This window comes from Mandrillus leucophaeus, unplaced genomic scaffold, assembly GCF_000951045.1.
Source record: "Mandrillus leucophaeus isolate KB7577 unplaced genomic scaffold, Mleu.le_1.0 Scaffold60, whole genome shotgun sequence".
Classification (NCBI taxonomy): domain Eukaryota; kingdom Metazoa; phylum Chordata; class Mammalia; order Primates; family Cercopithecidae; genus Mandrillus; species Mandrillus leucophaeus.
The window spans coordinates 1,641,253-1,655,881 of NW_012106475.1; the positions used below are offsets into that span (position 1 = coordinate 1,641,253).

The 14,629-nt window shown below is 45.0% G+C and overlaps 1 protein-coding gene across 4 annotated transcripts in view; it reads left to right on the forward strand.

Moving 5' to 3' along the window:
• Window positions 1-294: 294 nt before the first annotated feature.
• The window catches only part of GCH1 (GTP cyclohydrolase 1), a 57,821-nt gene continuing 43,486 nt past the window's right edge, over window positions 295-14,629 (forward strand). For all 4 annotated transcript variants that reach the window (XM_011999692.1, XM_011999694.1, XM_011999695.1 and 1 more), the window contains exon 1: window positions 295-1,766. In XM_011999692.1, coding sequence (XP_011855082.1) covers window positions 1,424-1,766 — 343 coding nt within the window. In that variant the 5' untranslated portion in view covers window positions 295-1,423. The remainder of the gene's footprint in view (window positions 1,767-14,629) is intronic.

Here is a 14,629-nt window from a genome sequence, read left to right on the forward strand (position 1 = left end):
GCACTTTGGGAGGCCGAGGCGGTTGGATCACCCGAGGTCAAGAGTTCAAGACCAACCTGGCCAACATGGTGAAACCCCATCTCTACTAAAAATACAATAATCAGCCTGTTGTGGTGGCATGTGCCTGTAATACCAGCTACTCGGGAGGCTGAGGCAGGAGAATCGCCTGAACCCAGGAGGTGGAGGCTGAAGTGAGCCTAAAAAAAAATATATATATATATATATATATATATAATTTATACATGTTTTAAAGCTCATCTTTGGCATTATGAGATAATCCCTCAAGTGAGGAAAAAGGTCCATTTTTTAATCTCGAAGAAAACAGTTACAGCAGATGTCATTGGTTAAGAGTTCAGTTGGTGAATAGCATTTCACAATTTGTACTAACATCTAGGAAAAGAAGCTTTGCATGGAACTGTAAAACAACTGAGCACTAAATCTGCACAACTGCGTTTCTAGAAAATGCAATGGGTTTTATAGAGATGAGGTCTTGCTATGTTTTCCAGGATGGACTCGAACTCCTGGCCTCAAGCGATCCTCCAGCCTCGGTCTCCCGAAGCGCTAGGTTTACAGGCGTGAGCCACCACCCGAAATGGATTTTAAGTGAAAGTCCTATCTTCGTTTGCAAATCAATTTTTCCAGGATCAAAGTTCTAGCAACCATAAATACTATCCTTCTAGACATAGGGACCCACATAAGGGCCACTTGATGTGACACTTGCCCCGACAGCGGTGCCACCTGGCCTCTACGTGGCAGGTGCGTTTTTAACTAAACCCAAGAGTCTAAAGTCACATTATTCTCTTACCTTGAAAGCTTAAGAGCTGGTTCCTAATCGGTGGCTAAACTCGGTCTCTCTCCAGGCAAGGCCACCTGTTTGCTGATCTTTCACTGGGAGAGGGGACCGGAGCCCTTCAATGCAGCGCCCTCTTGGCCTGAAGAGGGGGCGACCAGGCGCCCAGACAGTCTCTCCCACCGAGGTCCCAGCTCCTGGGCGCCTGCCTCTTTTCGGATTCGGCTCATTCCGCAATAAGCGGAGGGGTCCCGCCGGTTCCTAGGGACCGGCGCCCTTTTCCTTCCTTACCTGCGCTTCTGAACCCCTCTGGGCCTCTCCAGAGCCGCGACCTAGTCTGGGGACCCCAGGGGCGGGCGGCCGAGGGGCGGGGCGAGCGCCATGACGCGAGGCGGCGCCGGCCAATGGGAGCGCCTCGCGGCGCCGGCCGAGCCGCCTGGCCATAAAAAGGAGGTGAGGCCCGGCTTTCCAGCCTGTGGCTGCCCCCGGCTCGGAGTGTGACCTAAACAGGTCGCGCACCTTCCTCAGGTGACTCCGGCCACAGCCCATTGTCCGCGGCCACCGGCGGAGTTTAGTCGCAGACCTCGAAGCGCCCCGGGGTACTTCCCGAAAGGCAGCGGCTGCGGCGGGTCCATGGAGAAGGGCCCTGTGCGGGTCCCGGCGGAGAAGCCGCGGGGCGCCAGGTGCAGCAATGGGTTCTCCGAGCGGGATCCGCCGCGGCCCGGGCCCAGCAGGCCGGCGGAGAAGACCCCGCGGCCCGAGGCCAAGAGCGCGCAGCCCGCGGACGGCTGGAAGGGCGAGCGACCCCGCAGCGAGGAGGATAACGAGCTGAACCTCCCCAACCTGGCAGCCGCCTACTCGTCCATCCTGAGCTCGCTGGGCGAGAACCCCCAGCGGCAAGGGCTGCTCAAGACGCCCTGGAGGGCGGCCTCGGCCATGCAATTCTTCACCAAGGGCTACCAGGAGACCATCTCAGGTCAGTGCGCCCGCGGGCTGCTCTGGCGTGCGGACGGCGGGGGCGGTGCTTGCAGGAAACGCGCGCCGGCTCCAGGAAGTTTCCGGAGTTGCCTCACTCTTGGCGCAAGGAGCCGGGCGCTGTCACCTCCGAACCCGCCCTAACCCGCTGCCCTGCTGAGGCCCTGCGTGGGGCACAGTCGGGGCGCCCTGGGTGGCAGCGACCTCTCAGCCCCAGGATTCGCTGCAGCCGCCTTTCAGGGGCCCTTCCCGCTTCCAGCGCGTAGCACTCCTAGAGCGCCCCGGGTGGGCGTGGACGGGAGTCTGGAGCCCTCTCGCCTGAGCGCCCAGCGAGGGATTCTCGGGGCACCTGCGGTTCCAAACTTGCCCACGATAAGGATCAGCTGGGCACTTGCTGGGGCGACGGCTTCCTGGGTAGTTCCTTATTGAGATCCCATTGTCGGGTGTATATCTGGATTGAAGCCTTGGCGCGATCCTTCCCCGCAGCCTCGGGAACCTCCACTCTCACCGATTTGCCAGGGGATCGGAGTCTTAGAGTTGTACTTTTGTCCACCTCAAGTTTACTCCAGTTCAGGACATTTACAAAATTCGGCACAATTTTGGGCACGGGCTTCCCCGGAGTTTGAGGTGTGAGATTGATTGGGTGAGTTGGCTGCTGAAATCTGTTTCCTCCCCCCACCCCCAGCCGCGCAAAAAGCAGTGAAGCTACTCCGGGGTTCGGAGGGCTCCCTGGGTTCCAGGACTCAGTCTCATCCCCGCACCCTCCCACCCTAAAATAAAGCCGGGTTGACCCGGTGCTGTTAGCATCTGAGACGTGTCGGCTTTTCACCCAGAGGGTGGGGATGCAATCAGTGTGGGTAGGATGCAAGGCGGGGTGATGGAGAGTGGAAAATGGGGACTTTGCTGCCTGTTGGCTGGAGAAGCAGTGTTGGTCTATATTTAAAACAAACAAAGCTTCTGGCTTCTACAGCTGGGACCAAAGACATTATTTTCCCGTCTACACCTTCCGTGTATCTTGGTGACATTTAGTTCTTTGGCCTAAGAAGCATTCTGCTGTTCACTGTTTTCTGAAATAAAAACAGTGCGCTGGAAAGGCAATCTCCCTGCCCCAGTTATTTCTCTGAAGGAGTGTGGAGCGATTCCACCCAATAGACCCTGGGAAAAGGAAAGTTATTTTTTGCCCAGTCTTCCACACCCCAAAGGAAGGGTGGGAAATCAGAAGGCGAAAGAGGCGGGGCCCCAAAAGGAAATGATGCTGCACTCTAAAACCGGGAATGACTTCCAGTTCTGTGTCCAAGTTCACTTTTTTTACCCCTCGATTGCAAAAGTTTGGAATCTCAGAAGCAGTTTCAAAATGCAAAGACTGAAGAATAAACTTTCAGTTTTCTGTGGGTTCAGCTCTTTGGAGATCTAGGGCTTTAAATGTGTCTGTGTGTGTGTGTGTGTGTGATATTCCACAATGTAATGAAATGTCTTAAGGCCTTGCTCATTTTACCCCTTGCAGACGCAGAAAGTGGTTTACTCCACAGCATCGGCCAGGCTTTGGGAACCCTCCCCTAAGAGAATTCATAGGACAGTGTTCTGTAATCTAGCGTGGATCTAATTACCCAAAGAGAGAGGGATTTCTGACCCTAAGATAGGTCACAGAATTACCTAAAGTGACTCACAGATTTACTTGAGAAATGGTTAGCAGAAATATCTCATGAGTGAAGATTCATCTAAAGAGGATTAATGACTGCAAAGAGCACATCATTCCACATTAGAAAACTGTTCTGGTTGACCGAGCTCGGTGCTCACGCCTGTAATCCCAGCACTTTGGGAAGCCGAGGTGGGCGGATCACCTGAGGTCAGGAGTTCAAGACCAGCCAGGCCAACATGGCAAAATCCTGTCTCTACTAAAAATTCAAAAAAATTAGCTGGGTGTGGTGGCGGGCGCCTGTAATCCCAGCTACTTGGGAGGCCGAGGCAGGAGAATCACTTGAACCTAGGAGGAGGAGGTTGCAGTGAGCCGAGATTGCACCACTGCACTCCAGCCTGGGCGACAAAGGGAGACTCTGTCTCAAAAAAAACAAAAAAAACACCTGTTCTGGTCAAGTGTTAGTGTTTAAAAAGTCCATGGGCCTGGCGTGGTGGCTCATACCTGTAATCCCAGCACTTTGAGAGGCCAAGGTGGACAGATCACCTGAGGTCAGGAGTTCAAGACCAGCCTAGCCAACATGGGAAAACCCAATCTCTACTAAAAATACAAAAATTAGTTGGGCATGGTGGCAGGTCCCTGTAATCCCAGCTGCTCAGGAATTTGAGGCAGGAGAATCATTTGAACCCGGGAGGCGGAGGTTGCAGTGAGCCAAGATCGCACCATTACACTCCAGCCTGAGCAACAAGAGCAAAACTCCATTTCAAAAAAAACAGTCCATGGATGTAGAGACAGAAAGCAGATTAGTAGTTGTCAGGGACTGGCGAGAAGAGGGAGATGGGTAGTGACTGTTTAACGAGTATGGATCTTCCTTTGGAGCTTCCTTTTGGAGTCATGAAAATGTTCTGGAACTAGAGAGTGGTGATAGTTGCACAACATTGTGAATGCCACTGTATTGTAACTTCAAAATGGCTAAAAATGACCAATTTTATGTATATTTTACCACAATATAAAGACAGGTTTTGTAGCGTGCCTTTTGTCCCAGCTACTAGGGAGGCTGAGGCAAGAGGATAGTTGTTACTCAGGAGAACAGCCTGGGCAACATGGGGAGACCCTGTCTCAGAAAAAAAAAGTCCATGGAGAGGACCATTTAAGATTATTATTATTATTTTTATTTTCATGTTTTTGAGACAGGGTTTGGCTCTGCTGCTCAGGCTGGAGTGCAGTGGCGCAATCTCGGCTCCCTGCAGTCTCAGCCTGGTGGACTCAAGTGATCCTCCCACCTTAGCCTCCTGAGTAGCTGGGACTACAGGCTTGTGCCACCATCCCTGGCTAATTTTTGTATTTTTGGTAGAGATGGGTTTTTGCCATGTTGCCCAGGCTGGTCTCGAACTCCTGAGCTCAAGGGATCTGCCTGCCTTGGCCTCCCAGTGTTAGGATTGCAGGTATGAGCCACCATGCCCGGCCCATTTAAGATTATTATAAGCCATTAATTGAGTATAATCATGCATTACATCATGATGTTTCATTCAATGATGGGCCACATGTATGAAGGTGGTTTATAAGATTACAATGGAACTGAAAAATTCCCATTGTCTAGTGATGTCTTGGTGATCCTGACCTGTGTAGGACTAAACTAATGTGTTTATTTGTGTCTTAGTTTTTTCCTCTCCTCTCCCCTATGTCTTAGTTTTTAACAAAATTTAAAAATTAAGAAAATTGGGCCAGGTGTGGTGGCTCACACCTGTAATCCCAGCGCTTTGGGAGGCTGAGATGGGCGGATTACTTGAGGTCAGGAGTTAGAGACCAGCCTGGCCAACATGTTGAAACCCCATCTCTACTAAATATATAAAAATTAGCTGGACATGGTGGCGTATACCTGTAGTCACAGCTACTTGAGGCTGGAGAATCACTTGAACCCAGAAGGTGGAGGTTGCAGTGAGCTGAGATTGCCCCACTGCACTGAAGCCTCAGTAAAAAGAAAAAAAATTAAGAAAATTAAAAATAGAAAAAGGTATAGAACAAGGATATAAAATATTTTTGCACAGCTGTGCAATGTGTTTTTGTTTTAAGCTGTTATTACAAAAGAGTCAAAGTTTTAAATACATTAAGCTGAAATTATTGAAGATAGAAAGTATGTTTAGTGTTGCCCAAGTGTACAGTGTTTATAAAGTTTACAGTAGTGTACAGTAATGTACTAGGCCTTCACATTCACCTACCATGCATTCCTGACTCACCCAGAGCAACTTCAAGTTCTGCAAGCTCCTTTCATCGTAAGTGCCCTACACAGACATACCATCTTAAGTCTTTTCTACTGTATTTTTACTGTACCTTTTCTATGTTTAGATGTCTTTCTAAAATTATTATTATTTGTATTTTAAAAATAGAGGCAGAGTCTGTTTTGCCCAGGCTGGTCTCGAACTCCTGGGCTCAAGTGATCCTCCCCTCTCCTCTCCTCATCTCCCAAAGTGCTGGGATTACAGGCGTGAGCTATCCCACCTGGCCTAGATCTCTTTAAATATGCAAATACCATTGTGTTACAGTTGTCTGCAGCATTCATTACAGTAACATGCTGTACAGGTTTGTAGCCTAGGAATAATAGGCTATACCATGTAGCCTAGGTGTGTAGTAGGCGATCCCATCTACGTTTGTGTAAGCACTCTCTTCCTTCAATGTTTGTGATATGAAACTGCATTTTTCAAGTGTTTCTCAGAATGTATTCCCATTTATTAAGCAATGCATGACCATACTTTTTAATGGGTTAAAAGTTTTACGTGGATGGTCTTGGTTAATTTTCCAATTTTCAAGTAAACATTTCTCTTATCCCTATGACAAGGCAACTGAGGCAGAGAGGTTGGCACAAGCAGTAGAGCTGGTATTTGAATCCAGAGGGTCTGATGCAGAACTCGTAGCCACTTGCTTATAGTGCTACACAAAGAACTGAATCAGTATACCTTTTCTATGTATTTCAAACTGTGAATTGGGTTAACAGCATTAAAAAAAAAAGTGGAGTAGCCAGGTGCGGTGGCTCACGCCTGTAATCCCAGCACTTTGGGAGGCCGCGGTGGGAGGCCGAAATCGGGAGTTCGAGACCAGCCTGACCAACATGGAGAAACCCTGTCTCTACTAAAAATACAAAAATTAGTTGGGCGTGGTGGTGCATGCCTGTAATCCCAGCTACTTGGGAGGCTGAGGCAGGAGAATCGCTTGAAACCAAGAGGCAGAAATTGCAGTGAGCCAAGATTGCGCCATTGCACTCCAGCCTGGGCAATGAGCAAAACTCATTCTCAAAATAAATAAATAAATAAATAAATAAAAATTAAAAAAGAGTGGAGTAGAGGTTGAGCGCAGTGGCTCAAGCCTATAATCCCAGCACTTTGGGAGACTGAGGCAGGCAAATCACAAGGTCAAGAGATCGAGACCATCCTGGCCAACATCGTGAAACCCCGTCTCTACTAAAAATACAAAACATTAGCTGGGTGTGGTGGTGCGTTCCTGTAGTCCCAGCTACTTGGGAGGCTGAGGCAGGAGAATCACTTGAACTCAGGAGGCGGAGGTTGCAGTGAGCCGAGATTGTGCCACTGCACTCTAGCCTGAGCGACAGAGCAAGACGCCATCTCACAAGAAGAACAACAACAACAATAAAAAGAAAGTAGAATGGATAAGATCAGTGTATCATATATAGTAAGGATGTTTTGATAAACTTCTATGTAGGTTTTATAGGTATAATTTTGTGTGTGTGCACTGGCTCCAGATGTAAAATGCATTTCTTACTGTAGGTTGTAGTCAAAAGTTTGAAAGCCTGTATCTAGGGGATCTAAGGATTTAATATTTCTTTTTTTTAAAGAGATATGTAATTAAAGAGAAGACAGAGTAGTGAGAACAAGGATGATGCTGAACTTAAAGAAATGAATGTGAAATGTGGTGGTCTGGGTCTTGGACCAACCTGGATGGCAGGGAGAAGGAATGATACTGGTGGGAGATAGGAGTGAGTGGGAACCCACATCTTTAGGTCCATAAACAATTCTACACAATCCCTTTTATTTCTTTAGAGAGTGTGAGTCAAGTGGCCACTATATATTGTTTTTGGATAGGAACATACTTCTCTGAAGGTTACTTTTCTGTGCTTGTAAACAAGATACAGGACTTTTTATCTTTTTATGTATCTGTATTCTGTATTTTAACTCCTGATTAGTAATGTTGACTTAAGTGTTGTAAAATTTAGAATAAGTTGGCATTTTACATTCTTCAAAATCCTGTTTTCCCCCCAGTTCCTCTTGTGTGGATTGATCCAAACTCCTAGTGTTCTGGGGAATTTGTTCAGTTTTCCCTACATTGCAGCATCTCTCCATGACTGTCTCCTTTTGTACCTTTGCCCTACTTTCCAGTGTGTACCTTACCATGGGACCATCTGTGGTCATCTGTGACAGGGTTATACAGATTTCCTAGTACTGTTCACTACTGGACTGTAGCTCATGGGCTAGGAAGGAGGGCTGGAGGAGATGCTATCATCTCTCCCAGGAGCTGACTTTCCTTTGAATCTACATCACAAGCTGATCCTTGGACCAGCTCAGACCAGCTCATCTTGATCTATTTCTGTACCATTTCAGTTTAGCTATATCCTAGTTCTCTTAAATATTCAAGGTTTTATCTTGGTGAATTCTTCTTTGTATATAAGGTACCTTTCCTGAGTTTCCACTATTCTTTTATTCAGAACCTACACTTAGTTAAATTGAAGAGTCTGGTATTCTCTGAGGGCCTTGATCTTCATGCCCCTGTAACTGACCCTTCCAGGTATACATGGGAACAGCCTTTCAGACAGCATTATCTACTAAGGATTGAATGGGTATAAATTGTTCCATCAGTTGTTTTTTATGAGTTTATGGGAATATGCAAGAGTCTTGACTCTCACATTTCTAGTTAAAGTAGGTTTTATCTTGTCTGCCAAGACAGTTTTCATAAATCATGTTAACAGTTCAAAATTTTGGGAAGCATGCATATAATCCAGCGTGAGATGGCATTGGAGGTGGCTGACTGCTTCCCTGTGAGGGCTGAGGAAGCACAGACACTGACGGTGAGTCATATCCCCACCTCAGCCATTTTCACTGGAAGATTATGTCTATTTGCTAAAGATAATGGGAAGCAATTAGATACTTTGTTTATACAAAAATGCATCTTAGACACTTCATACTGAAATGTGGTAGCTGTCACAAAAGGTTTTTCTTTTTGAATCACAAACCTCTCTGATTTATTAAATTAGACTGCTTTGGTGAACTAAGAATTTTAACAACAACTAAGATGTGACAGGGAACAAAAACGTAAATTATTTACTATTCTCCCCTATATCATGGGTGAAAGGTGAGTTTATGTCCTAAGTTTTAAAGTATGTTATAGAAATGTTCATCAGATTAAGAGGTACTATTTTAGATGTGTAGCTCATTCAAATTTTGATCCATTAATAATTTTTGTGTTTGGTTTGTTAATGAACACTTATATAGGACTTAGTTGTGTTCATTGCCAGAAAGAGCACTGTGAATAAAGAAGAAAAAAATAACAAGGCACTTGACATATTATATAATTGGAATTTTGGACATGTCTAAGTGGAATAAAACAGTTAGGAAGTTACTGAGAAAGGGGGAGGAAAGCCAATCCTAATCATTTCTTTTAAAATGGATTATCTAGAAACAATTTTTCTGACATGGGAGGAAAAATCAATATACATAACTTCACTATAGCAAGCAAAGCCATCAGGTTGGTACTCGCACTAGATTTCCAGGGCTGTATCACACAGTATCACAAACTAGGTGGGTTAAATGACAGAAATAAACAGTCTCATGGTTCTAGAGACTAAAGTTCCAAAATCAAGGGGTCAGCAGAACCATACTCACTCCAGAACCTGTAGTGGGGAAGGCTGTCCTTGCCTCTTCCCAGCTTCTGGTGGTGGCTGTCAGTTGATTGTGTTCCTTGGTTTGAGCTGTGTCACTCCGATTGCTGCCTCTGTCAGTGTCCACATTTTTGTTTTGTCTTATAAGGATGTCAGTCATATGAGGGAGGGTCCGCTTTACTCCAGTATGCCTGTGTTAGTTTAGCTGATTACATCTGCAACAACCCCATTTCCGAATAAAGTCACATGCTAAGATACCTGGGGTTTAGGACTTCAACATATCTTTTTTGGCGGATGGCACGATTCAACTTGTATTAGTACTAAACACTATTCTTTAAAAAATTACTAGGAATTTTACTATAATTTCATTGAACATCAAGTACCAGACACTTCACTGAACGCTGGGAATGCAGGATAAGCAAAACCAGGTATAGTTCCTGCCTTCATGGAACTTACAGTGTAGCAGATAGAATCACATGAAATAGAAATGTGTTGTGAGATTGAGAAATGTGATGATAAACAGAAACACAGCTCAGTGAGAGCACTTGGCATAGGAACTTGACCAATGCCAGGAGATGGGAGCACGAATGGGTGAAGCGATGCTTGAGCCGATTGATGTCTGAGTAACAAATACTGCTGATTGCTTACTTTGTGCTAAACAGTGAGTTTTTACATGTGTTACCTCATTTGATCTTCACAGTAGCACAATGGGGTAGGCAATATTATTCCCATTTTATACGTAAGGAAATTGGGGCACAGAGAGAACTTTCCCAAGACTGTATCTTGAAAGTGGCGGAGCTCAGAAGATGATATAGAATGAGAATCGTTGTAATCTCTGACAGTCGATTTTATTTTGATATAATATTTTACTAATTTATTTGAATCCTTTCTCCCTTCTTCCCCACCTATCCCTGCTTTTGTATTTTCTCTGCTGTTTGCTTTGTCCACCTCTAGAAACCCTTCTATGCCTGGGCATTCCCCACCTGACTCATTTGCCAGTGATTTCTATGTGGGGACTGTAATTTCAGTCTAGTATTTGGTTGAGTAGACTGCAGCGTTAAAACTTACCAGGAGAGGGCAACTGTCTAATCATTGGATCCCAGATTATGAATCCTGGATTATGTGAACAATTCTCAGTTCCAGGTTATGCAAACAAATATGTTTCCTTTGGTTATAAATTAGCTAGAGTCTATAGTAATTAGATTGGGAGATAATTTGTGTTGGGTTATGCAAAGAGTATCTGAACCAAGTTAAATCTGTTATACTCAAGGCCAAGAGGACATTCATTTACTAGAATTTTATTCTATTGGAGCCCATTGGTAGCAATATTGATTTATTTGGAGATAGGGTCTTGCTCTGTCACCCAGGCTGGAGTGCAGTGGCATGATCTCAGCTCACTGAAACCTCTGCTTCCCAGGTTCAAGCGATTCCCCTGCCTCAGCCTCCTGAGTAGCTGGGGTTACAGGTGCCCACCACCATGCCTGGCTAATTTTTGTATTTTTAGCAGAGATAGAGTTTCACCATGTTAGCCAGGCTTGTCTCGAAGTCCTGCCTGACCTCAAGTGATTGGCCTGCCTCCACCTCCTAGGGTGCTGGGATTACAGGCATGAGCCACCACACCTGGCCGGAAACATACAGTATTTGTCCTTCATGTCTGGCTTATTTTACTTTGCAAAATGTCTTCATCCACATTAAAAACATCAATTCTTTTTTTTTTTTTTTTTTTTTTTTGAGACAGTGTCTTGCTCTTCCACCCAGACTGGGATGAAGTGGCGCGATATCAGCTCACTGCAACCTCCGTCCCCTGGGTTCAAGTGATTCTCCTGCCTCAGCCTCCTGAGTAGCTGGGATTACAGGTGCCCACCACCATGCCTGGCTAATTTTTGTGTTTTTAGTAGAGACTGGGTTTCACCACGTTGGCCAGGCTGGTCTTGAACTCCTGACCTCAGGTGATTCGCCCGTCTCTGCCTCTCAAAGTGTTGCGATTACAGGTGTGAGCCACCGCGTCAGTAACTCATTCTGTACAATGTTGTATATTCTCAACACATATAATATTTTAATTTCCTTATTTCAAGAAATCCTTAGAATTGAAGATACAGTAGTCCCTCTTATCCTTGGGGATCTGTTCCAAGACCCCCAGTGGATGCCTGAAACTGAGGATAGTATCAAACCAGATTGCCATCATTCAGAGTAAATTTCTGTTTGTGTCTTCTACCCACAAATTTCATGTCTTTTGCATCTTAACTAAACACTCACCATGCACTGTGGCCATAGCTTTTGCAGTTTGAAGTATAACAACAATACTAGCATGAATTTTTTTTTCCCTCCTTCATAGTTTCACAGATAGAAGATTTGTTCTTAATATACGTATAGTAACCTCAGCATAATGATTTTGTTCATTAATAAACTGAGAACTTTAATTTTTTTCACTTGAAGGAAACATGGCTTCTCTTTGGCATATCTGAATTGCCAGCATCACTACTCTTGTGGTTTGGGGCCATTGTTAAGTAAAATAAGGGTTACTTGAAAACAAGCACTGCAAAACTGAAGGTTGATTTGATCACTGAGATGGATACTAAGTGACTATCAGGTAGATAGCATAGGCAATGTGGATGCGCTGGACAAAGGATTAATTCATGTTCTGGGCAGAGAGGCTGGAGATTTCATCACAATACTCAGAGTAGTGTGCATTTTAAAACTTATGAATTGTTGGCTGGATGCGGTGGCTAATGCCTGCAGTTCCAGCATTTTGGGAGGCCGAGGCAGGCCACTAACTTGAGCTCAGGAGTTGGAGACCAGTCTGACCAACATGGCGAAACCTCATCTCTACAAAATATACAAAAATTAAGCGGGCATGGTGGCACGTGCCTGTAATCCCAGGTATTTGGGAGGCTGAGGCACAAGAATCACTTGAACCCGGGGAGATGGAGGTTGCAGTGAACTGAGATTGCACCACTGCATTCCAGCCTGGGTGACAGAGCAAGACTCTGTTTAAAAAAAAAAAAGTGCTGGGCATGATGGCTCATGCCTGTAATCCCAGTACTTTGGGAGGCCAAGGCAGGCATATCATTTGAGGTCAGGAATTCGAGACCAGGCTGGCCAACATGGCAAAACCCCCATCTCTACTAAAAATACAAAAAAATTTGCTGGGCATGGTGGCACACACCTGTAATCCCAGCTACTAGGGAGGCTGAGGTAGGAGAAATACTTGAACTTGGGAGACAGAGGTTGCAGTGAGCCGAGATTGTGCTGCTACACTCCAGCCTGGATGACAGAGTGGGACTCTGTCTCAAAAAGAAAACAAAAACAAACAACCTTATGAATTGTCTATTTCTGGAATTTTTCATTTAATATTTTCAGACCATGTTTGACCAAGGGTAACTGAAACTGTGAAAAGTGGAACTGTAGATGGTCTCTATGAGTGGTCACTGTTAAAGGGGAAACAAAGATGATTGGCCTGATCTTGGCCTTCAAGGAGTAAAGGGGTTCTGTGTAGTCAGAGGGAAGATGGGTGCTTCTAGTAGAGAGACAAGAAAGTCCAGATGTTATGGAGAAAGTAGCTTTTGAGTTGAACTTAGAAAGAAATTCATTTTGAGTTTTTTTGGGTTGTTTGTTTTTTTGCAGAACATGCCCATGCTGGTTTAGAGATTATGGTCTCAGTGTTTTCCAGTAAAAGGAATACACTAACATTCATAGTTATCTGTGCCAGAGTTAAAATTCAAAGGAGTTTTCAAGGCAATTAGATTTATTTTAAACTTTTAAAAGATCAATATTAATGGTATTAGGGCCAGCTCTTTCATCTGATATCTTTAAAGTTCATTCTGGCCTTAGTCAACCCTTCTAATGAATTTTAACCTGACACATATTGTTACTTCGTCTAGTCTTTATAACCTGGTTATTTGTTTTATCTGCAATTATTCCTTCTCGTGAATCCCCTTGGCTACTCATGCTCACAAAGTCCTGACCTGTGTACCACCTGAATATTTCTGTGTACCACCTGAGTTGGTCATCTTTCACTTACATTACAATAACCTCTTACCTGGCCACCTTGCCTCCTTGCTTGTCCTGCTCCGATCCATTCATGCCAAAGTGATTTTTCTAAAATCGAATAAACTTTCTGCTTGCAAAAACACTTGGCTGATTTTCTGTTGTCTTTTCTCACCATTGCTGTAAGGTTTTGTTGTGTTGTGGCCTCCTGCTACATTTTTTGGCATTTTTTTCTTATCTTCCATTGCATTTCCTCACATGGGGCAGTTTAGTATTGTAGTTTAGTGCACAGTTAATCTGAGAAACCGCTCTGTCTCATTTCCTTACTGGAGCTGGAGACCCAGGTGAAGGTCCTGAGGTTTGTTCTTTTGCAATGTTTGGTCTTTATTATCTCCCTCCTCTAATTTATTTTACTGTCCTTTTTATTTTTGGTTGGCAACCATGGGGAGGTGGCTGCTGCCTCTTGCTTATCAACAACTATTGCTTATGGAGATTTCTGTGAACAAGCAGCCAGGGTTAGGTGAGGAAATTGACCGTGACTGAGTTCTGGGTGAATTTTTTGAGGTCCGGTTGGTCCAAATGTTTGTGATGTGCAGTCCCAAGAGGCCATGACTCTTCCTGTGAAGTGTGATGTGTTTTGTGTATCACACATTAGTTTTTATTTGTCCTAAGTAGGAATCAGAACTCAGTTCAATAGAGGCCATTGGCAAACATCCCAAACAAGGAATCTCTCACTAAAATAGCTTAAAATATAATTATACCTGTGTGGTCTAGGCATTTGTGGTACGGTGTTCATTAGCAGCAATGAAGGGCTGTGCATGCCTGGAGTTCAGACGAGAGGCTTTAAGTCAGTGAGGATGGTGCTCGTCTCCTAGTTGACTTTAAGGGATAGCTGCTGTAGATCATACCCCTCTAACTGACCCCACTGTTTATCACATGGGCAGCCCTGGAGGTATGCCTTTCTGATGGCCCGTCAAAAACAATCTGCCCTTCGGCTTCAAGGAGCAGTTTGCTGACAGCCTCCAGCTGTTAGTGCTATCAGGCTTTGCCTCCATGGTTATCCCATGCTGCGCGTCCTTTCATTTTGGCATCATCTTTTTCTCCCCTTCTACCCCTTCTCCACCACAGTAAACAGCTTTTTGAGGGCTGGGGCTATTTACAACTGAAGTCGTTTATAAAAAGGAGATGCACATCTTTCAGCTTCATATTTAGCATGTTGGAAATTCTGTTCACTGATCTAATTCTGAAATCTCCTTGATATTTCTTAAACTAGTTTAGTAGAGGCCAGGCGCAGTGGCTCACGCCTGTAATCCCAGCACTTCGGGAGGCCAAGGAGGGCGGATCACGAGATCAGGAG